Source organism: Grampus griseus, assembly GCF_964374135.1.
Source record: "Grampus griseus genome assembly, chromosome: 1".
Classification (NCBI taxonomy): Eukaryota; Metazoa; Chordata; class Mammalia; order Artiodactyla; family Delphinidae; genus Grampus; species Grampus griseus.
Window position 1 is genome coordinate 148282561 of NC_139017.1, and position 23508 is coordinate 148306068.

Below are 23508 nucleotides of genomic sequence, written 5' to 3' on the forward strand. Positions count from 1 at the left end.
GCACACACTCTGGGCATTAACGACAGTGATTGACAGCACTGTGGGAACACTACTTGTGGTGACCATCTTCTCCCAAGCTCCACATTTTAGCCTTGTATAGAGTGATGTCTTTGTAGACCCTGAAGTGGTTCAGCCTGCGGTCATCGCGTTGTGGGTTGACCTAGAGAAGGGAATGCAGACATCAGAAAGAAGCCAGTGGGGAAGGAGGAAGACCTGGACTTGAATCAGGCCTTAGTCTCCTGATGTGCAGCCTCTGGTGCTTTTCCTTGCTAAACCCTGTTTGTGAAATAAAGACAACATTTCCACCAAAAGACTTGCAGGGTTGCATGAGAATCTCAACTGTGCAGAGTTGCTGCACTGCCCTTTACCGCTGCCTACGGTGGAGGCCTGTGGACTCTTCCCCCCACTGGCATGGACGCTCCATGAGGGGAGGTGCTGCATCTGTATCCCAGCACCTGGAACAGTATCCAGCACACACAGGGGACTCAAGACATATTTGCTGAATGAAAGATTGGATGTTGTTGAAGTAGTTACACAGAGAACTGAGTAAGAGTGAGCCCTGGGACACACAAATCTCACGGAAGCTACACTGTGCCCTTAACTAAAAGGTTATACTTTCATCAAATGTTACCAGGAGACCAGAGGCTGAGCGATACTCACTGAGTGTGGCTTCCCCAGAGTCCCAGTACTGGGGTTGGAGTTCTCTGCCTGTGCGGGGCGAGGTGCCGCTGGGGGCAGGAGCCCTGTGTTAAGTTGGGGCTGATCAAACCTCTTCCGCCCCCAAACACATCATTCTGAAAGCTTAATTACCTTTTATGGTTGCATGACCCCTGGATCTAACTTTTCTGGGTACGCTTTCTTACCTTGCCACCAGTGCCATCTGATGGCATTGTCCCCAGGTTTAAAATGAACAGGTGTGGTGTATTTCCAGACCCTCTGAAACCCCACAGTGACTAGTGATCTGGGGGCCCTCGCAGGGCAGGGCTGGCCAAGCCAGTCTCATTTCTCCTTCCTATCATGGCTGGTTGGGCCTGCCCTGAGATGTGCTGGGCAGAGATGCAACACTTCTACCCATACACTTTGTACCCACGGGAGCCAGGCCTTTTCTCTTTAAGAAAATGAAGAGTAGTGAGTTAAACGACTTGTGCTTTGTGATAGTTTTCTACATTGCTTAGTTATCTAACTTGGAGGATTTTTTCTTCACTCCGCCTTCCTTCGTTCACAGGCCCCCTCTCCATTCCCTTATTCACTGTAAATTATGTGGCCCCACCTCCCATCCTCCTCCTTTACCCTTTGAGCGTTTATCTCTTCCCCAGCTGCCCGACAGCGCCTCTCCCTCTGGACTCAGTTCTTGGGTAAGAGATGAGGGCTCCTGCTGGAAGCCTCCCCCTGTCTTGCACAGTCTCCTCCCTCCAACACGATGCCCCATATCTGAAGAGGGGCTGTTACAAATGAGCAGCTATTTGCACTCTTCACTGGTAAAACCCGGCTCACTGAGCTGTTTATTCCCATCTCCATGGAGTAGCCCTGCGCAGGACCAGGGGTTGCAGAGCCATGCCCAGACTGGAGTTGTATAAATGGGTGAGAAAGGACTTCCCTGGTGGCGCAGTGGTTGAGTCCGCCTGCCGACGCAGGGGACATGGGTTCATGCCCCGGTCTGGGAGGATCCCACATGCCGTGGAGCGGCTGGGCCCGTGAACCATAGCCGCTGAGCCTGCGCGTCCGGAGCCTGTGCTCCGCAACGGGAAAGGCCACAACAGTGAGAGGCCCGCAAACCACAAAAAATAAAAAATAAATGGGTGAGAAAGACAGGTGCCTGTAGAAATATGAGGACTACAGGGTGTGGGGAGTTCTTGGGAAGGAAGCACACTAGAAAATTATTCACCAGATAAAGACAACAGGGATTAAGCCACCAGGCCAGGAGAAGCACCGAGTTGGTCCTCAGTTGGGCCCCATGCCGTCTTGTCTATTCTTCCCCCTCAACATCACAGTAGCCCGCATTTACTGAGCACATGCCGTGTGCTAGGTACCATTTTAAGCAGTTTATATATGTCTCAGTTCATCCACACAACAAACCTTCAAGTGTTGACACTATTATCCCCATGTTAAGGCAGATGAATGGAAGTTAAGAGAGGTGAGGTTCACAGAGCTAGAGAACATTGGAGCTGGGATTTGAACGCAGGCTGTCTGGCTCCAGGGTCATTAGGTTACATTGATGCACTGATACTGAGCTGCAGCTCTCCAGGTGCTCAAGAAGCCCAGGAGGAGTGGGGGACAGAAGTGTCTTAATGGGCTTTAGGGAAGAGGTGACTCCTGGATTTCATGTAGGGTGAGTGGGACTTCTCAAGGAGTGAGGGCTGGGGGCCAGGAGGCATCGGCAGGGCAGCAAATATAAAGACAGGGTGTGGAGGTCTTGGTGCCTTTGAGGTAATGAAGGAAATTCTGACACAGCCGAGGAACAGTGTCTCCAGCCTCACATCTTCCACAAAAGAAACAGATGGGCTCATAGCCAAATCTTAACAACAACAACAGTAATAACAACTTGGGGGAAATACAGAGCAAAGTTAGGTGTTTCGTAACTCTGATTTTTGAAGTTTTCCTACGTAAGGTACAAAACCCAGAAGTCAAAATGGAAACAATTGGCACATTTGACTACTTAAAAATTAAAACCTTCTGTATGAGGAAAGACATAATCAGAGCTGAACGACAAGTGTAGCAGGAAGCTCTTCAAGTTGTCTATTCAAAACCCTGCATTTGGGCTTCCCTGGTGGCGCAGTGGTTGAGAGTCCGCCTGCCGATGCAGGGGACACGGGTTTGTGCCCCGGTCCGGGAAGATCCCACATGCCGGTCCGGGAAGATCCCACATGCCGAGGAGCGGCTGCGCCCGTGAGCCATGGCCACTGAGCCTGCGCGTCCAGAGCCTGTGCTCCGCAACGGGAGAGGCCACAGCAGTGAGAGGCCCGCGTACCGCAAAAAAACAAAAACAAAAAAACGAAAACAAAACCCTGCATTTCTTCCTCAGGAACAGAAGCCCTATATCATTTAGGGAGATCACGTGCTAAAGACTGCGTTGGCCAGGCTCCTTGCACCTAGGGTTGAGTGCTCCAATCAACGAGGCAAATATGTTACGGGCATTTGCATTTTCCAGAGAAGGGGACAGAATTTAGAGATGTAGGTGATATGCCCGAGACCACTCTACTAACACCTGGGAGAGCAAACTCAGGCCTTCTGTCATCAGCAAAAGCTTTGCTTAATCCACACTTACCAGCATTCACTACATGCCACGCACTGTTCTAAGCACCTTACAAACACCACCCCATTTAAGCCTCGGAGCAATCTTATGAGATAAGTGCTGTAATATCTCCACTGTACTAGGAGGAAACTTAGTCACAAAAGAGCTTAGTCCCTTACAGGGTCACACAGCTAGTACGTGGGAGTCAGAGAAAGCCCAGGCAGTCAGCTCCATACTCTGTTCTCTGAGCCACCCCTGGATTACCTCTGACCTTCCAAGTGAAGGAGACACACTTACCAATGGCTCTGAGTCCCATCCAATCTCTTGACTTTCAGTCTGTGCCTCGGGGTATTTCCTCCTTGGTCCCTGGGCAGCATGGTGGATAAGATTCAGGAACCTGGCTGGGAGACGAGGCATGAGTTATGAAGGCGTCAGGCTTTGGGACCAAACGAGAGATCCTGTGCCCTTGACTCTGACGCATCCTTTCTTAGAGGCAGAGCATCGGCCTCAGAAGCTTGCCTAGGCCTCACGACACAGGTATCTGGTTCCTCCACTCATCTCTCAACAAACATCTGTTGAGCACAAACTCTGTGCCAGGCACTGTTTGGGCCCTGGAGGTAGAGCAGAGTGAGATAGACATGGTCCCTGGTCTCCTGGAGAGGTAGTCTAGGTGAGGGGACAGGGGACACAATAGACACCTATAAAAACAAACCCAGTGGTGGCAGACAGTGATGCAAACTCTGAAGAAGGGAGTTGGCAAAGGGGCATGTCGGGGCAGGGCTGGCTACTCAGTAGGAAGGCTCGCAGGAGCCAGCCCTGAGAGAGGCAGAGGAAAAGCACGCCACAGGCAGCAAGAACAAATGTCCTGGGGCATGAGCGAGTTTGGGCGATGTAGCTGCAGCAGAGAGAGTGAGGAGCTGGGCTGTACCAGGTGAGGTCAGATCCTTCTGGATTGAAATCAGCATGGCTGTCAACACCAGGTATATCTGTAACTCCACGGCTTAAGGACTTAGACACATTTCATTTGCAATCTACCCTATCCAGTCTCAATTTGAGAGAGGCAGTCTGACAAGGGGAAGAAGCTGGCTTGGTAGTTGGGCATTCGTGGCCCTTCCACTACTAGCTTGACAGGTGGTTTAATTCTCTGGGCCTCACTTTGTTCATCCGCAAAATGGGAGGAAAATATCTACCTCAGCAAGATGTCTGAGAAGTAAATGAAGGACTGTGAATACAGGACCTGGCCTCGGGCCGAGCTTATCCTGAATACAAGGCAGCTAGTAATGAACTCCTGCCCGGTGTTTGAGCCCCTCACCACCTGTTATTTCCCTTATTGCTGCAAGTCCCCAGCTCCTATCCTTCATTCTAGCCAGGCTGATGTCTCCGCTGCAGATAACAACCTTCCTTTCTCGGATTGTTCTCTATTAGTCTATTTACTTGTCTGTCTCTGTGATGCTATGAGATCCTCACTCCTCCTTCCCACCCCTCACTTCCCACCCTGTCCTTCTACAAAAATCATACATCTTTCCTCTATCAAACTCCACTCTAAGAAGGTAGAGGGGAAGGAGGAGAGCTTGCCAGAAGGATTAGGCTTCCCATCAAGTATCTCTCTTCCCGCATTCCCAAACGTGGCCCCTGCTCACCCGTACATCCCAGCCATGCCAAACTCCTCACAGTCCGTGGGCCATGCCGTTATCTCATTTCTGTGCTTTTCCATATACCTGGAATGTCCTTCCACATTCTTCTCACCCTGACATACTCCACCTCACCCTCGTATCCTCCTCCAAGAAGACTTCCCAGAACTCCACTGCCTGAGGTGGGCACCTGTTTTCTATGCTGCTGCCATCCCAATCTTGTTCTCTGTTTACCTGTGTATTTACTAGTCTGTCTCCTTGACTATGGGATGAGATCCCCAGCCCCATCCTAGTGACTATCACATGGTAATAATGAAAATAATAACATGTCCTGATCACCAGTGTACCAGATACTGTTCTAAGCACTTGGGTTATTTTGTTTAATCTTCACAATGCCCCTAACAGATAGCCTCAGAGGGGTTAAAAAAAACTTGCTCGAAGTCACACAGTTAACGAGTGGCAGAACCAGGATTTAAACTCAGTTAGTAGGACTCCAGAACCTGTGCCTGTAACAGCTAAGTATTGGATGGATGAATGACCGTAACGTCAGGGCCATTAGGAACATGTTTTTGGCTTGACAGTTAATAAACTGGCTGTTTATTTGAATGTGTCAGTCTCTTGTGAGCTTTGTCAGTATGAGCCCCGTTTTCAGATGATCAAACAGAGGACTGAGGCCTGCCCCCAAAAACCACTGCCCTGAGAGACTCCCAGCCGGCTGCCTCTCCATGCTCTATCTCAACGGTATTCTCAGACCCCAGACTCACCATCTGCAGGTTCCTCCAGGTTATCATGCCAAGACATGGGCTTTCTGGCGATTGTGTGAACTAGAGAAAAACAGCATCGCAGATTCAAGTTAAGAAACGATCTTCCTGGCCTCTCTGAGACCCACCCTAGGCCAGACACCCAGTCAGCACTTTCTGAGTGTCTGTCATGTGTCAGGTATTGTGCTGGGCACTAGGGCATTAAGACCTTCGGGGACCTCACAATCTGAGAGGCACTGTGCTGTATGGTGGCCACCAGCCACATGCAGTGACTTGAATTTGAATAATTTAAATTTAATACAATTGAAAATTCATTCCTCAGTCCCATCAGCTGTATTTCAAATGATCAACAGCCACATGTGGCTACTGGCTACCATTTAGGGCAGCACAGATAGAGAACATTCTCATCATCACAGAATGTTCTCTGGGACAGACTGGTCTATGGGGATGCAGACATATGAGGCAGCCAGAGATAGTGATATATACCCAGCAGCCCATGCGATAACAGAGGTGTAGGATCCACGGACATCTATTCAGCCTGTAATTACTGGTGCACTGGAGATAGGGCTGCAAACAAGAAAGAGGAGGTCCCCATACTCCCTGGGCTTCCACTCTATTTGTGGTGATACTCAATAAACAGATATATAATCAAGCAAATATAAACGGGGTGCACAATATAAAGCAGGTTACATGGGTAAACCCATGTTGATGGTAGGGTGTAGTGTGGGTGATAGGTCTCTAAGGACATACCTTAGAGCAGAGTCCTGAATAAATTTGCTGTATGAAGATAGGTGGGAGGGATCCAAGAGTGAGGTTGGTGAGTTAGAGAATTAACTCTAACTCGAGAGAAACATCGAGAGGCAGAGTAACTCTAGTGGAAGGAGCTAGGAGGAGAGTAGTAGTAGATGAGAGAGGCCAGAAGGAACCAGTGATCTCCAAGTGTTTTATCTCAAACTCCTACCAGTAAAAAAAACTGCCGCATATGAATATTTATATAGTCTCTATGCACTATTGTCATATATTGACAAAGCATCATTTCTTTCTTTATACATAAGTGTAAACATAGATACAAATTCTAATATTTCCTCACTTAATCCCAATGGATCATATTAATCCTGTGCCCAAGGACCATGAGCTGGGAGCCCAAGCGCTTTTCTTAGGAAGCCTGGATGCCGCTTGAAGGGATTATTTAAATTGTTGAAATAGACCAAGTTTAAACAGAATTGGACGTTAAGTGGTTTTCTTGGAATTAGTAGCTGGCGGCTCCAGAGGAAAACCAGGTTAGTTATAAGCTACATGAAGACGTACATTTTCTGTACTCTCACCCCGCCCCCCGCAAAGGTAAGTGTGTGAGAAGGTGGGTATAGCTGTCGTCATCACTTCACTGTGTATACGTATATGTATATCTAAACAGCACGTGGTACACCTTAACTCTATGCAAATTCTATTTTTAGAAATGACATTACATTTTCTTTACAAAGCTGGGCTGCAGTGGACTACAATTAATCAGGCCCAGGACTGGGGGAGAAGTTTGGAAAGAAGGAACAATATTTATGAAACTGAAGATGATTTAGGAAATCCATGCATCTAAATATGGTGGGATAGAAAGGCTGTGGCTGGTGCAGACCAGGCACTAACATTTTTATTAAAGGAACAGTGTGCGGGTTGGGAGGGGAGTCAGGATGAAGCTGGGTGGGCAGCAGAGCTAGATCCACGGGGGCCTTAGGTACGGATCAGGTTAAACCTTAGCTCAGAATCTGTGGGACCACTGAGGATTTTACAGAGGGACTGGATGATCAAATCCCCTTTAGCACAGCTTTCGCCAGCAGTGGTGTAGGGGAGGGTTGGAGAGCTGGGCCTGGAGGGAAAGAGAGAGTTAAGAGCCCATCAGACCAATGCAGGCAGGACTGACAAGGGCCTGGGAGTGAGGATGGAGAGAGAGCGGAGACAAATGAGGTGAGGCAGAGAGACCGCGCCATGCATGATGGTGTTCCCCACTGAGGCGGGAACATGGGAACCATCATGTGAGAGAAAGGATAAGGAACAAACAGGACAGTGCCTACTCAGCTGTGTGGAGGGAGGGAGAGAGAGACCGGGGATGACTCCCAAGCTTCTAACTTGGGAGAGAGAAGGGCTGTGGTGCCTTTGGCTAAAACCAAACATTCTGGAGTAGCTGCAGGTGGGGGAGGGGTGCGGGACGAGCCCGGTTTTCTGAACCAGTGCGTCTGAGGTGCCTAAGGGATGTCCCGGGGAAAGGAGCCGGGAGGTGGATGGGGACGTGGGTCTGGGGCTCCATTTGAGACTCGGTAGCATTTAGGGGGAGCTGATGTTACAGGACCAGATGAAACCGGCCCAGGAATGTGCAAAGTGAGGAGTGGGGGTGCCGCCATTTTATCAGGGGGCACGTTGGACCCTGAGTCTGCTCCCCTTGAACTTTCTGAAGGTCTTAAGACAATGTTAGAAGACGGAAAGAAATCCTTTAATAGCAGCAAACCAAAACACATGCAAAAGAAAACATAAAACCTGCAAAATATTTCAAAAGCAATTTATAAAAAGCCTTTCAAATTTTTTACAATAAAATGTTATTTAATCAGGACCTGGATGCATTTTAATGTATCTAATATGTTCGATGTGATGGGGGGTGAGACCCCTCTCCAACCCCAAAGTCATAGTTCCTGAAGGCTATGAAGGGATGAGAGGTCACAGGAGGCGTCTCCTACTGTGCTCCACCCAGCACCCCGCCCGCATCTCTGCCGGCTCCTTCCTGGGGGCGCCCCCTTTTCCTTCCTCCATCCCGCAGCTCCCCTCACCCTTGCGGAGTGGATTCACATGATACTGCGTGTGGAGTTTCTGGGTTCGTAACTCTTTGAGGTACAATTCCCGCAGGATCTGGTTCTGGTGGACCTCATCTGCGATGGCCTTCTCCTTCTGGTGTCCAGCCATGGCCTTGGCTCTGCTGTGTCTGGTCAGTACCTAACCCCCTCTCACCGCCCTTTGGACGCTCACCGGCTGCCAGGTCTCCAGGCAACAGAGTCCCAAGCCGTCTCCAGGCAACAGAGTCCCAAGCCGTCTCCAGGCAACACATGCTAGCTCACCCTCCTCCCTTGGACCTCATTCCTGCCCGTCCACCCCCCTCCTCCCCAAATCTTATAACGCGCGGCCCGCCCCTTTGGCTGCTCAACTCACCTTCCCAGCTTCTCAGGACCTAGTCTGGTTACAGAATCGCGGCTGGACACCGCCAGAAAACGACTGGCCGTGAAGTGATAGACCCGAGAGGTAAACGAGCTTAGGACTGGACCTCACCTTGGCCAGTCATTTCCTAAAAAAGATTTTGGAAGTAGTCAGAAACCTCTCCCACTTGTGTTTTGTTTGTTTGTTTTCTGTTTTTGTTTTGGAGGCGCTGTGGCATGTGGAATCTTAGTTGCACAACCAGGGATTGAACCTGTACCCCCTGCATTGGAAGCTGGAGTCTTAACCACTGGACCACCAGGGAAGTCCCATCCTCTCCCACTTTAAAGCAGATGCCCAGAACTGAGACCCTCTACGTTTGTCTCACAAACAGTGGAGGTTTCCTATCTGAGAAGACATTCTGGCCCATATCAGCCATGTGATAATATAGACAGAATAACCCTAAAAGTACCTTAGGGACTTTACAATTTATTTATTTAAATTTTTAAAATTGTGGTAAACACACATAAAATTTACCTTCTGAACTTTTTTTTTTTTTTTTCGGTACGCGGGCCTCTCACTGTTGTGGCCTCTCCCGTTGCGGAGCACAGGCTCCGGACGTGCAGGCTCAGTGGCCATGGCTCACAGGCCCAGCTGCTCCACGGCATGTGGGATCTTCCTGGACCGGGGCACGAACCCATGTCCCCTGCATCGGCAGGCGGACTCTCAACCACTGTGCCACCAGGGAAGCCCTGAACCATTTTTAAGTATTGTAGTTCAGCAGTGTATAGTCACATTGTGTGAAACCGATCTCCAGAAAGTTTTTATATGCATTAAACAGCTCCCCGTTGCCTCCTATCCCTAGCCCTTGGCAGCCACCACTACTGAGCCTGCGCTCTAGAGCCTGCAAGCCACAACTACTGAGCCCACGTGCCACAACTACTGAAGCCCACACGCCTAGAGCCCATGCTCCACAACAAGAGAAGCCACCGCAATGAGAAGTCTGTGCACCGTAATGAAGAATAGCCCCTGCTCGCCTCAACTAGAGAAAGCCTGCATGTGGCAACGAAGACCCAAGGCAGCAAAAAAAAAAAAAAAAAAAAAAATTAAAAAACAAAACAAAACACATAAAGCAAAAATTGTAGAACTGCCAACGTTTCTATCTTAGTAATTGATAAAGCAAGTAAACAGAAAATCTGTGAGTATATAGAAGACTTGAAAACACTACCAATCATTTGAACTAATTGACAATTAGAGCACATTGACCCATTGATATCAAGGCTATGCATTCTTTTAAATTGCATGTAGACTACTAACCAATATAGACCATATGTTATGCCAGAAAACAAGTTTCAGTAAATTTAAAAGGAATGAATCATACAAATATGTACTCTGACCACAACAAATTTAATTTAGAGGTCAATTACCAAAAGATAGTTAGAAAATTCAAATTACTTGTAAATTACACAACACATTCCTAAATGTCTTGAATCAAAGAAAATCATGATAAATTAGAAAATATTTTGAACTGATAAAAAATAAACACACAACTATTAAGACTTTTAGAATATATATAGACCAGTGCTTACAGGGGAATTTATAGCTTTAATTGCTGGTACCAGGAAAGAACCAAAGTACAATATTGATGGATTAGGCTTATACCTTGGAAGGTGGTAAAAGAAGAGCAAATTTTAATAAAAAGTAAGTAGAATTAAAGAAATAATAAAGAGTGGAAATGAATAATATGGAAAACAAGTACTCAATAGATAAAACCAATAAAATCAAAAGCTAGTTTGTAGAAAATTCAACAATACAGATAAACTAATCAAGAGAAAGAAAGAAGACACAAATGATCTACATAATGAATAAAAGTGGGACATCACTACACCTCCTACAGACATTAATTGGAGAGAAAGGAAATATCATAAAGAATTTTGTCAATAAATTTGACAACTTAGATGAAATGCATAACTTTTGTGAAGATATAAATTTCCAGAACAGAAAAGAGAGAGAGAAAGAGAGAGAGAGAATATGCATAACTTTATATGTATTTTAAAAATTGAATTTGTAGTTGAAAAACTTCCTGCAATATACCTTCCAGGGCCAGATGGTTTTTCTGATTAATCTGTCAAACACAAATTGAAGAAAATACCAATACTACACACACCCTCTCAGAAAACAGAGGTTGAGGGAACAATTCCCAACTCATTTTACAAGGTGAGCATTACATTGATACTAAAACCAGACAAGTTACTACAAAGAGGACAGCTAAGGATAAATATATCTTATGAATATACATGCAAAAATTCTTAACCAAGTATTAGGAAATAATATCCAGTAACATATAAAAAGAATAATACATCATGCAAATGAGATTTTTCAGAGATGCAAAGTTGGTTCAATATTTGGAAATACTCACCATATTTTGAATATCACCATATTAACACATAAAAGAGAAAAGCCATATGATCCCCTCTATACAGCTGGCAGATGGGGAGGAAAGTAAAAGTGGAGCGCTTCTAGGTTATGAGATCCTTGTATTTCCCTCCTGGCACCATAAATTGTCAGAACTCAGATTTCCAAGTTAGGAATTGTTGATAAGCACTCACATTTAAAAAACAATATAAAACAAAACCTTTTTCTTGTGAAATATCACACATAGACGTAGAAAAGTGTTCTTCTCCAAAACTCACACTGATTTATCACAAAGTGATCAATCATTTGTCACCATCACACAAGCCAAGAAATCGATATTGACAGCACCCCAGAAGCCTCTCTCATGCGCCTTCCCAAACACTGTCTTCTTTTCTCCTCAAAGGTAACCACTGTCCTGACTTCTAACACTATAGATTACTTTGGCTGTTTTTTCACTTTCTATAAATGGAATCATATGGTATGCATGCTTTGTGTCTGGCTTCTTTTGGTCAACATTATGTTTGTGAAATTCATCATTGCTGTTGCATGTAGATAGCTATGGTTTCATTACTTTTTATTTCTGTGTGGTTCTCCCTGTTGTGATTATACCGCAATTTATTTATTCATTTTAATACTGATGAACATTGGATTTTTCAATACAAACTATAACAAATAATGCTGTATGAACATTTTAGTAGATGTCTCTTTGTGCACACATACAAACATTTTGTTGGATATATACTTAGAAGTGGAATTACTGGATTGTAGGGACTGCCTATGGTTCAGTTTTAGTAGGTGGTATCAAGTTGTTTTACAAAATAGTGGAACTGATTTACTCCACCAGGGCTCTTATTGTTCCCATCTTTGCCAACACTTGACATTGTCAGTCTTTTTAATTATGGCCATTCTGGTGGGTATGTAGTGGCATCTCACTATGGTTTAATTTGCATTTTCCTATTGAGTGGTGAGATTGACCAACTTTTATTTATTTATTATTTTGCGGTACGTGGTCCTCTCACTGTCGTGGCCTCTCCTGCTGCGGAGCACAAGCTCCAGACCCGCAGGCCCAGCGGCCATGGCCCACGGGCCCAGCCGCTCCGCGGCACGTGGGATCCTCCTGGACTGGGGCACGAACCCGTGTCCCCTACATCAGCAGGCGGACTCCCAACCACTGCGCCACCAGGGAAGCCCCAACTTTTATTTTTTGTATATTTATTGTTCATTTGAAAGGCCTCTTTTGTGAAATGAAAGTTCCAAATCTTTTCCTATTTTCTTTTGGATTCTTTGTCTTTTTTTTTACCAACTTGTTGGAGTTCTTTATATATTATTGATATAAGCCCTTTGAGAGTTGCATGTGCTACAAATTTATTTTTCCCACTGCATGGCTTGCCTTTTTAATCTCTTAACATTGTCTTTTTGATAACTTAGAAGACACCTAAGACTGTCTTTTAAAAATTTACATGTGATCAAATGTATCAGTCTTTCCCTTTGTGATTAGTGCTTTTTAATGTCACTTAAGCAATTTTTTCCTAATTTGATATTGTGAAGATATTTTCTTATATTACCTTCTAGATCAGTGCAGTCCAATAACATGAAGCAAGTCACAATTTAAAATGTTCTAGTATCTAAAAGAGCAAAAACAGGGCTTCCCTGGTGGCACAGTGGTTGAGAGTCCGCCTGCCGATGCAGGGGACACGGGTTCGTGCCCTGGTCCAGGAAGATCCCATATGACGCGGAGCGGCTAGGCCCGTGAGACACGGCCGCTGAGCCTGCGTGTCCGGAGTCTGTGCTCTGCAACGGGAGAGGCCGCAACAGTGAGAGGCCCGCGTAACGCTAAAAAAATAAAAAATAAAATAAAATAAACACACACACAAAAAAGAGCAAAAACAGATAAAATTTAAAAATGTTTTACTTGACCCAATATATTCAAATTATTATCAGTTCAACATTTCAATATAAACATTAAGGTATTTTATTTTTTCATACTAAGTGTTTAAAATCCAGTACAAGTGTTTAAAATCCACTTAATAGCACATCTCAAGTGCTCAATAGCCAAGTATCACTCCAGCAATTCTAAAAGATTTATGTTTTTACCTTTTCACTTTAGATCTACATTCTACTTGAAACTGATTTTTGAGTGTAGTGTGAATTAGGAAACTAGCTTAGTTTTTTTTTCCATAAGAGTATCCAGTTGACCCAGAATCAATTTATTGAATAGATAGTCCTAGCCCCACTTTTCTTCTGTGATACTTTTGTCTTAAATCAAGTGTTCATGTAGGTATGAATCTGTTTCTGGACTCTATTCTATGCCATTTGTCTATTTTTGGACCAGTATGACACTATATTAATTACTATAATTTTTATAATAGGTTACGATATCTCATACAGAAATTTTTCCTACCAGTTCTTGGCTATTCTTGGCCTTTTGCCTTCCCATATAAATTGCTTTTTGAGTTCCCTGAAAATATCTATTAGGATTTCGATTGGCATCTGAAGAGGATTGATAAGATTAGGATGAAGGCAAAATACAGATAGTAAGATAACTAGGATCTGCTCATGGCTGAAAACACCATCATGGAAAAGGACTCCTACAAGGAACTGAGCTTACCTTCTAGCTGAATGTTGCTTGGCCATCATCTTGAATTCTCTAGGTTTACCAGGGAAGGCTTCTGGGAATCCGCAGTCCTGGCAATTCTGAATTGTACCAGAGCTGTCCCAGTACTAGAGTAACTATCTCTCCAGAATGAGACTTGTGAATCAACAGGTCTGGTTGGGAGTGGCTGGAATGTAGGTGAAGAGTTCAAGGGACTAGAAAGAAGGGATAAGAGGGGGAATAGGGGCACAGATAAAGGAGTAATAGGAAAGGGAGCAGGATGAACAGGGTGACAAGTAGATGGTATGGAAGGGACAGGGAAAGAGCTGGGCATGGATGTCATTAAGGTAGGATGGCAGGAAGGGATGACACTTCCTGTGGCAGGAGGGAAATGGGTAGGGCTGAAGTCTGAAAGAAGTGGATGGGGCTGGGAAGTAGGCTGAGGGCTAAAAGATTGAGGAGACAAGGGAGGAAGCGGCATTGGATAATGAGAACAAAAGGAACAGAAAGAGGAGGTGGAAGCTGGGATTGAGATGGGGAAATTAGAGGTAACTTCCTTGTCATTTTTTCAAATGGCATATGTCTCATTAGTCATCTTGTGAAAATGAGAAACTGGCAGAAGCTCACACACTACCACTCACATCTCCCCATGTGGGAATGCCCATTATGAAGCATACATACTCCTCCCTTTGGAGCCAATAAGAAGGCCCCACAAACCAGAGCAATGGTCCCAGTTGCTAGGTTGAAGAGTGGTTATGGGAAATGGCAAAGAGAAGAAATGGAGCTATAAGAGTAGTCCCTATTCCTTGGGATAACATGTAGTTTTTCCCCTAAGTAGGCAGAGATTGATCCAAGGGCTAGGATAGAGTTGGGGGTTGGGACCAAAGAGAATGGATCTGAAGTAGAAATGACCAAAGTGGGGAAAAGTCAGTGCCCCCATGTACTTAACTTACTACATTTTCCAAAGCCCTTTCACATCATTTATATCACTCCATGAAGATGAGGTAATCAGAGTGGGTGACAAAGTCAGGAAGTAGGGGGCATGCAGGAGGGAGCACAAAATGACACAGAGCACTGATAGTCAGCATGACCCCCTCCCATGTTTCTGGACAGAATCTTGTAGGGGTGCTTCAGAGCAGAACTTTACAATATAGCTTTCCTCTTGGTCCTTGTGATCCCTTGGTATTTTGCCTGACCGTTATATGGAAGCAGAAACACAAGGCCAATGCTGATAGGATGACTAGCCATTCCTGAGTGCCTAATGAATAGGTTTGACTTTCCTGTTCACTACCTGAGGCTCCTAACTCCACGTCAGATGATTTAGGAGGCTACTGCAACTCCCCTTTCCCTCTGTCTGATTTAGCAATTCTCTCTGCTTAGCATTCCTTGTTTCTTTGATTACCATCCAAATCATAATTCCCATTTGGTCTCCTATTCTCTCTTATTATATTCTGATTATTCTCCCTTGACCCAATACCTTTGCCTCCCAGGTTTCACAAAACTTTTCCTTGTACTCTCTGGAAGTCTAGCTACATGACTGGAAAAACTTCCCTATTCCTTAGATTGTTTCTTCATTGACTGTTCTTTGCATCTCCTGGCTTTAACAGTAACCTGGATCTCCCTTGAGGACATTGTTTCCCTGTATATCTCTCAAGTAGAGACTGTTCATTCTTTCAAACTCTAAGGTATTTCAGGGTGGGAATGGGATGTATTCTCCTTGTTCCTTCTGACTCCTTCTAAACCATTGTTCCTCTCTTCCAATTAGGAGATCCCTTGTTCCTTAGAAGCTGGTGCTACCCACCACCATTTTCCTGGTATTGTCACCTTTAGATCTCCTGGATACACTCTTTTTCTATGAAAACTTTGTACTTGTCTCAACGTCTTAGTCTTGAGTCCATCATCCTGAGTGACTTCAGTGTCCATGTAGATGACTCCATTCAATGCTCTGGCCTCTCTTTTCTTTGATTTCTTTATCACTAAAGAGTCCACCGCTGATATTCTACTTCAGCCACCTATGGTCACACCTGGTCTTTTCCATTACTGAAAAATTATCCCATTTGTTCAGACATTCTATTCTCTGACTACTACTTCCTGTACTTATGGTGTAATCATTCCATTTCTCCCATTTCCCTGGGGACTCCAACTCACTGATTCTTACTTTCTTCTAATCTACCAACTCTGATTCCTCTGTTTTTATTTCCCTCCTTACCCACTTCAGAATCTATGATTCAAAATGTCAGTGACTTTCTTACCCTAGTTCTAAACTCTCTTGCCAGAATATCTTTTAATTGCATTTTCCTGAGTGGGGAACCCCTACCTGGATGATTCCAACGATTTGACTTCCCTGTGTTGCTGAATGCTGCTGGGAAAAAAATCTCATACAACCTGAAATATTGGTACTAAATTAATAGTCTAATTTCAACTCTATGCTAAACAATATCCACAAAAACCAATACCCATCAGAATATTTATGTCAATACTGCTTAATAGAGTAAAGAAAAAGGAAAACAACCTGAATACTTATAAATAAGGATTTAAGTAAATTATGGTGCACCCACACCATGGGATATGAAAAGGAAATATCCAGATGCAAAAAATAAAAAGATGTAAGTACTTGAGGTGATATTATGGCAGCCTAGAATGGGGTAGGTGGTGGATTAGTGAATTTGAGTTTATCAGGGGCTTGGCTTTTGGTGCCTATCTAGATGGAACTAAAAATCTATTCACATCACAGGGAAATGATAAAGTCTCTGACTGGGATCCTAGTTTTAAAAAGTTTCTCTTGAGATATTGAAATTCTGTGCCTACCTCTTGCCCCGGTTTTGAGCCCAAAATTTAAACTACATTATGTAGAAACTTATAGCCAGTGATTACATTAGTTGCAGGTCAATATTACCTCTGAGATGTTAGAAAGATGCAAAGTTTATCACTCTGTAGGAACACTACCATAACTCAGGCCACAAAACTTCTCATAGGAAAATCCCTCTTAAGATGAATTCACAATCCAAAATTACAAGACACATGAGTAAGCAATTCATATGAATGATAGTCAGCAGATACAACAAAGAATATTTATACATACTTCACAAAAATTTTATATAATTAAAGTCATAAAATAAGGACTTGAAATTCTTTAAAAAAAAAAAAGGAATAAGATACTAAAGAGCAGATGGCAGAAAAAAATTAAGAATGAGTGATATGGTCATTGAAATAAAAAACTCAGTGGACAGGATAAACTTTAGTTTGGACAACAATTTCTAATATCAGAATGAAAAATATGGTCATTGAAACAATAATAAGAAAACCTCAGTGAACAGGATAAACTTGAGATTAGATGCCATTGAAGAGAGAAAGAGGGGATAAATAACAAGAGATAGAACAAAGAGATGAAAAGAAGTAAAACATATGTAATATTGTGATTTATAAGGAATACATATTTGGTCATTCAGTTGACCAAAATATATTTCTTAGATATATTTGATCTTCGTCCACAGTTCCTGGATCACAGCTCTCAAAACCCTTGGATTTTCCTGAGCAATAAGAGCAGTGGGATTATCTTTTGTTATATTTAGCCTCTCGTCCTCAGGTCCTGAAATCACTTTAGAGCCATGAAGTGAAATGGGTGTCTTGTCATTCAAGATCCCCCTTTCCACCACAGCTGGGCTTATGTTAATGAGGTGACTTTTGGAAAGCACCAAAGGATAGGTGCTGGTTGCCAGGGGAACCAATTATGTGACTAGAGGAATGAAACATTTAGTCCCACCCCCTTGACCTCTGGGGTCAGGAGAGGGGTTGGAGGTTGAATCAATCACCAGTGGTCAATAATTTAATCAATTATGCCTATATATTGAAGCCTCAATAAAAACTTAAAAGAACTGGGCTTGGAGAGCTTCCTTGTTGGTGAACACATGGAAGAGCTGGGAGAATGGTGTGCCTGGAGAGGGCATGAAAGTTCTCTGCCCCTTCCCACATACCTTGCCCTTATACATCTCTTCCATCTGGCTATTCCTGAGTTATAACCTTTTATAATAAATTGGTAATCTAGCAAGTAAAATGTTTCTCTGAGTTCTGAGAGTCACTCTAGCAAATTAATCAAACCCAAAGAGGGGGTTATAGGAATCTCTGATTTCTAGCCATTTGGTCAGAAGCATAGGTGATAAGCTAGACTTGCCATTGCCATCTGAAGTGGAGGTGGGTGGTCTTGTGGGATTGAACCCTCACCCTGTGGATTTGGATGCTATGTATGGGTGGACAGTGTCAGAATTGAGTTGAATCGTAGGACATCCAGCTGGTGTTGGAGCATTGATTGGTGGTGTGGGGAACCCCCAGCCTACATTGGAATTTGGTGATCAGAACTATTTAATATGAAATGTCGAGAGTTATGTAGAATAGAATTTTAAAATCCAACATATGTCTAATAACAGTACAAGAAAGATAAATGAGAGAGAATGAGAATGAGGTAATATTTGAAGTGATAACTGAGTTTGTTCTAGAAATGATAAACTCATTAATCTTCAGATTCAGGAAACACAATGAATTCTTAACAGAAAACATAAGAAATCCACATCTAGACATAACAGACTGGAACTGTAAACATTAAAGACAAAGAGATCTTAAAAGTAGTAAAAGAGAGTAAACAGGTTATCCATAAAATAATTTAACTAAAAGCAGAATTCTTAAAAAAAAATGAAAGAAGATAGTGGAATGTTATCTTCCAAGTGCTGAGAAGAAAAGATTATTAATCTAGCATTTCATACCCAGCCAAATATCATTCAAAAGTGAGTGCTAAATAAAGATATGTTCATCATTTAAGACCAAGTGCTGAACAAAGACAGAGAGTTAACCACTCAAGCTCTTAAAAAAAGAAAAACCAAAGGATAATGTGAAAAAACAAAGAAATTTGACCCCAGGAGGAAGGAAATGCAAGAAGTAAGGCCAGAGAACAGGGAATCATGAGCTAGGATTGGTAAGTAGGGACCTTCCACTAGAGTGTCAGGAAATTTGCTGGAGGGGGCGTACAAACTGGTGGCTATCCCCTTGCTTTTAGAATAAGGAGAAAAAAAATGGAAACTCATTGGAACCAGAAAGACAATCCCCTCCTGCCATGGTGAGCCTCTGGTGTCTGCTACTGACAAAGTTTAACATTACATTTTGTCAGCAGGAAAAGGATAAATGTTTACAGTATACAGCTCCATTATCATTAAATGGGGCAATGAAGAGTAGGATTGGAGCCTAGAGGCAATAAACGGATAACTGGCATGACAATGAATGAACAAAGAAACTGGTAAACGCAGGTAAATCTAAACAAGCCCCATGTGACTATAAAAACAACAGCAACATAATAATAATAATAATTTAGGGAACAGAAAATCGGAGGTGAAACAAAATGCTGGACAATACTAACAAGGAAGAAAAGAGAGTGGAGTTAAGTCACACCTTATAAGGCCCTTATAATATGTACCTTTAGAATGAAAATTTCTAACAATTTGCTGCTAGTAGATCCACTTTCAAGATTGTTCACTATATCTCTTTGATGAGAGGTCTCATTTTGTTTGCAGAAGGCCTCAATTTCTTGTCATGTAGTTCTCTTCCCAACTAATTTTATAAGGTCATAATAACCTTGATACCAAAATCTAAAAAGAGCATTACAAAGATGGTAAACTATAGGCTAATATTAATCATGAACAGAGATGCAAAAATCCTAAACATGATATTAGCTAACCTAAGCCAGCCATACATACAAAGACTAAAATATCAGGACCATGATGGGTGAATCCAAGACTGAAGATTGACTTAACCTTTGAGAATCAATTAATGTAATTTGCAGTATTAACAGGCAAAAAGTCATGTTGCCATCTCTAGATGCAGAAAAAGCATTTGATAGTTTAACTATTCATACATTCGTGATAAACTTTTTCAAAAATTGGAATAGAAGAGAATTTCCCTAACCTGATAAAAATTTTCTGCAAAAATTTGCTATGGCAAGCCATAGTAAAATATTGATAACTTTCCTTTTGAGATTGGGAATGAGACAAAAAAGTTTATCAGCACTTCTTTTCATCATAGTTCCAAATATTCCAGTAGTAGAATGAGGCAAAAAAAAAGAAAAAAGAAAAAAAAAAAGAAAAAAAGGAAAAAGATTGGAAAAGAAAAAAATAACATTGACATGACTGCATATGCACAAAATCCAAAAGAATTCACAGAGTAACTAATAGAAATAAGTGAATTTATTATTGTCACTAGATCAAGGTCAAAATACAAAAATCAGTTGTATTCCTTCTTACCAAAAATAAAAATTGGAAAGTAAATCTTAGAGAGATCATGCCATTCCCAGTAATATCAAACTTATCAAGTATCTAGGAATAAATCAAATAAAAAATGTGCATGAATTTGTTAATTTTATTAAAATTAAATAAGACCTAAATAAATGGAAGGATATAAAATGTTCATGGATTGGAAGACTCAATAGTGTAAATATGATAATTCTCAATTCTCTCTGATCCAATAAATAGATTTAGTGCAATAGCAAGTAAAATACTAGCAAGTTTAGTTTTTAAAAACAAAATTGGTAAGTGGATGAAATTGACATCCTGACTCTAGAATTTACATAGAAGCACAAAGAATGAAGAAAGACCAAGACAATTTTGAAGAATAATACAGTTGGAACACTTTTTAAAGTAGATATGTAGCTTTATTATAAAGCTACCATAATTAAGAGAGCATGGTGCAGTACTTAAGACAGCAAGGTTAGATAAAAATAGACCAATGAAAAAGAATAGTGTCCAGAAACAGATCTATGCATATATGGACATTTGATTTATGATGGGGATGCCACTCTGCAGAGCAGTGGGGAAATTATATTCTGTTCAATAAATGGTGATCAGGCAATTGGATATACATATGGGAGAAAATGAAATGGGATCCCTACCTCACACCAGACATAAAAACTAATTCCAGGTAAATTGTTGATCCAAATGTGAAAGGGAAAATGAAACAGAAGAAAAAATCCAAGAAATAATAGAAAAAAAATATTTTTAAGATGTGGGAATAGGGAAAGATTCTTAAAAGAACCCATATTCATTAAGCATAGAGGAAAAGATTGAAAAATTGGACAATCTTAAAATCAAGAACTTCTGGTTATTAAAAGACATCTGAGTGAATAAAAACAAAATACAGAGTGGAAGAAGATATTTTAGGCATTATAATAGACAAATGGCTCCTATCCATAATATATAAAGAACTACAAATTAGTGAAACAGATAGACAATTCAATGGAAAAATGGTAAAAGACTTGAGGAGGCACTTCACCAAGGAGAAGGTCAAAATGCCCAATAAAAATAAAAATATAAAAAGATGCACAATTTTATTGACATTCAGGGAACTATACATTAAAATAACAATGAATTAACACTACAGACTCATTACAATGGCTAAGACTAAAGATTGTCAATACCAAATGCTAGTGAGGATGTGAAGCAATTGGAACTCTCGTATACTGGTGCCAAATATGTAAATTCATATAACCACTTTGGACAATGTTTAACATTATCTACTGAAGTTGAATATACACATATTTTATGATCCAGCAATTTCAAGTCTATCTATAATTTATAAGAGAAATGGTTGCACATGTATACCAGAAAAGCATGAACAGATGTTCATAGCAGCCTTATTTGTAATGGACCCAGACTGAAAACAAACTCAATATCCATTAACAGTGTAATAGATAAATAAATGTATATTCATACACTGTAATATTCTACAATAATGAAAAGCACATGAATAATACAGCTACACAGAATAATATTGATAAATATGTCATACAAAATGTACAGTGGATGAAGACAGACACAAGAATGCATGCTGTGATTCCATTTATAAAATGTTCAAAAAAAGATGAAACCAATCTATGGTATTTTAGATCAGGATAAGGTTTTCCTTTGGGGATGATGGAGAGATTAGAGATTTGGAGGAGGTATTGGGTAGGGGAGTTTGCTAGTATTGGGTAAGGGGGGTTTGCTAGTAATGTTAAAGATGCCCAAATTATTTTTTGTTTGTTTGTTTTATTGAGGCATAGTTGATTTACAATATCATGTAAGTTTCAGGTGCACAACATAGTGATCCACAATTATTAAAAGTTATAATCTGTTTATAGTTATTGTAAAATATTGAATATATTCCCTGTGCTGTACAATATATCCTGTAACTTATTTGTTTATTTATTTAATATTTATGTATTTTATTTATTTATTTGGTTGCACCAGGTCTTAGTTGTGGCAGGGGGCGGGGCCTCCCTAGCTGCGGCTCCAGGGCTCCTTTAGTTGCAGCTCACTAACTCCTTAGTTGTGGCATGTGGGCTTCTTAGTTGTGGCATGCGAACTCTTAGTTGCAGCATATGTGGGATCTGGTTGCCTGACCAGGGATTGAACCCAGACCCCCTGCATTGGGAGTGCGGAGTCTTATCCACTGCCCCACTGTTGGATTTCCCTCCTTCCCTCTCCCCACTGTTTGATCTCTATACATGTGAATCTGTTTCATTTTGTTGGATTCACTACTTTGTTTTATTTTTTAGATTCCACACATAAGTGATATCATACAGTATTTGTCTTTCTCTGTCTCACTTATTTTGTTAAGCACAATATCCTCCAAATTCATCCATGTTGTTGCAAATGGCAAAATTTCATTTTTTATGGCTGTGTAGTATTTCATTGTCTATATACACCGCATCTTCTTTATCCACTCATCTGTTGATGGATTGCTTCCATATCTTAGGTTGCTTCCATATCTTGGCTATTGTAAATAATGCTGGTATGAACATTAGGGTGCATATATCTTTTCAAATTAGTGTTTTCACTCTCTTTGCATATATACCCAGGAGTGGAATTGCTGGGTCACATGGTAGTTCCATTTTTAGTTTTTCAAGAAACCTTTATACTGGTTTCCACAATGGTTGCACCAATTTATATTCCCACCAACAGTGTGCAAGCATTCCCTTTTCTTTTCTCCATATCCTCACCAACATTTTTTATTTGTGGTCTTTTTGAGGACAGCCATTTTGTCAGGTGTGAGATGATATCTCACTGTGGTTTTGATTTGCATTTCTCTGATGATTAATGATGTTGAGCTTCTATTCTTGTGCCTGTCTGCCACCTATATGTCTTTTTTGAAAAATGTCATTCATGTCTTCTGCACATTTTTTTTCACGTCTTTATTGGCGTATAATTGCTTTACAATATTGTATTAGTTTCTGCTGTACAACAAAGTGAATCAGCTATATGTATACATATATCCCCATATCCCCTCCCTCCCACCCTCCCTATACCACCCCTCTAGGTCGTCACAAAGCATCAAGTTGATCTCCCTGTGCTATGCAGCAGCTTCCCACTAGCCATCCATTTTACATTTGGTAGTGCATATATGTCAATGCTACTCTCTCACTTTGTCCCAGGTTCCCCTTTCCCCCTGTGTCTTCAAGTCTGTTCTCTATGTCAGCGTCTTCATTCCTGCCCTGCCACTAGGTTCATCAGTGTGATTTTTTTAGATTCCATATATATGCGTTAGCATACAGTAGTTGTTTTTCTCTTTCTGATTTACTTCACTCTGTATGAGACTCTAAGTCCATCCACCTCACTACAAATAACTCAATTTTGTTCCTTTTTATGGCTGAGTAATATTCCATTGTATATATGTTCTACACATTTTTTAATT

The 23508-nt window shown here is 41.8% G+C and overlaps 1 protein-coding gene across 2 annotated transcripts; it reads right to left on the bottom strand.

Annotated features, from left to right (window-relative positions):
- Window positions 1-49: 49 nt before the first annotated feature.
- Window positions 50-8567, bottom strand: CFAP144 (cilia and flagella associated protein 144; the record flags this gene model as incomplete). Of its 2 annotated transcripts, XM_082660912.1 has the most annotated exons (4): window positions 50-160; window positions 3530-3633; window positions 5628-5687; window positions 8435-8567. In XM_082660912.1, 4 exons carry the CDS (start codon window positions 8565-8567, stop codon window positions 50-52), a joined length of 408 nt encoding a protein of 135 aa, XP_082517038.1. The 2 variants fall into 2 exon arrangements, with proteins under 2 accessions (XP_082517038.1, XP_082517039.1); XM_082660913.1 differs by lacking the exon at window positions 5628-5687.
- Between the last annotated feature and the right edge of the window lie 14941 nt (window positions 8568-23508).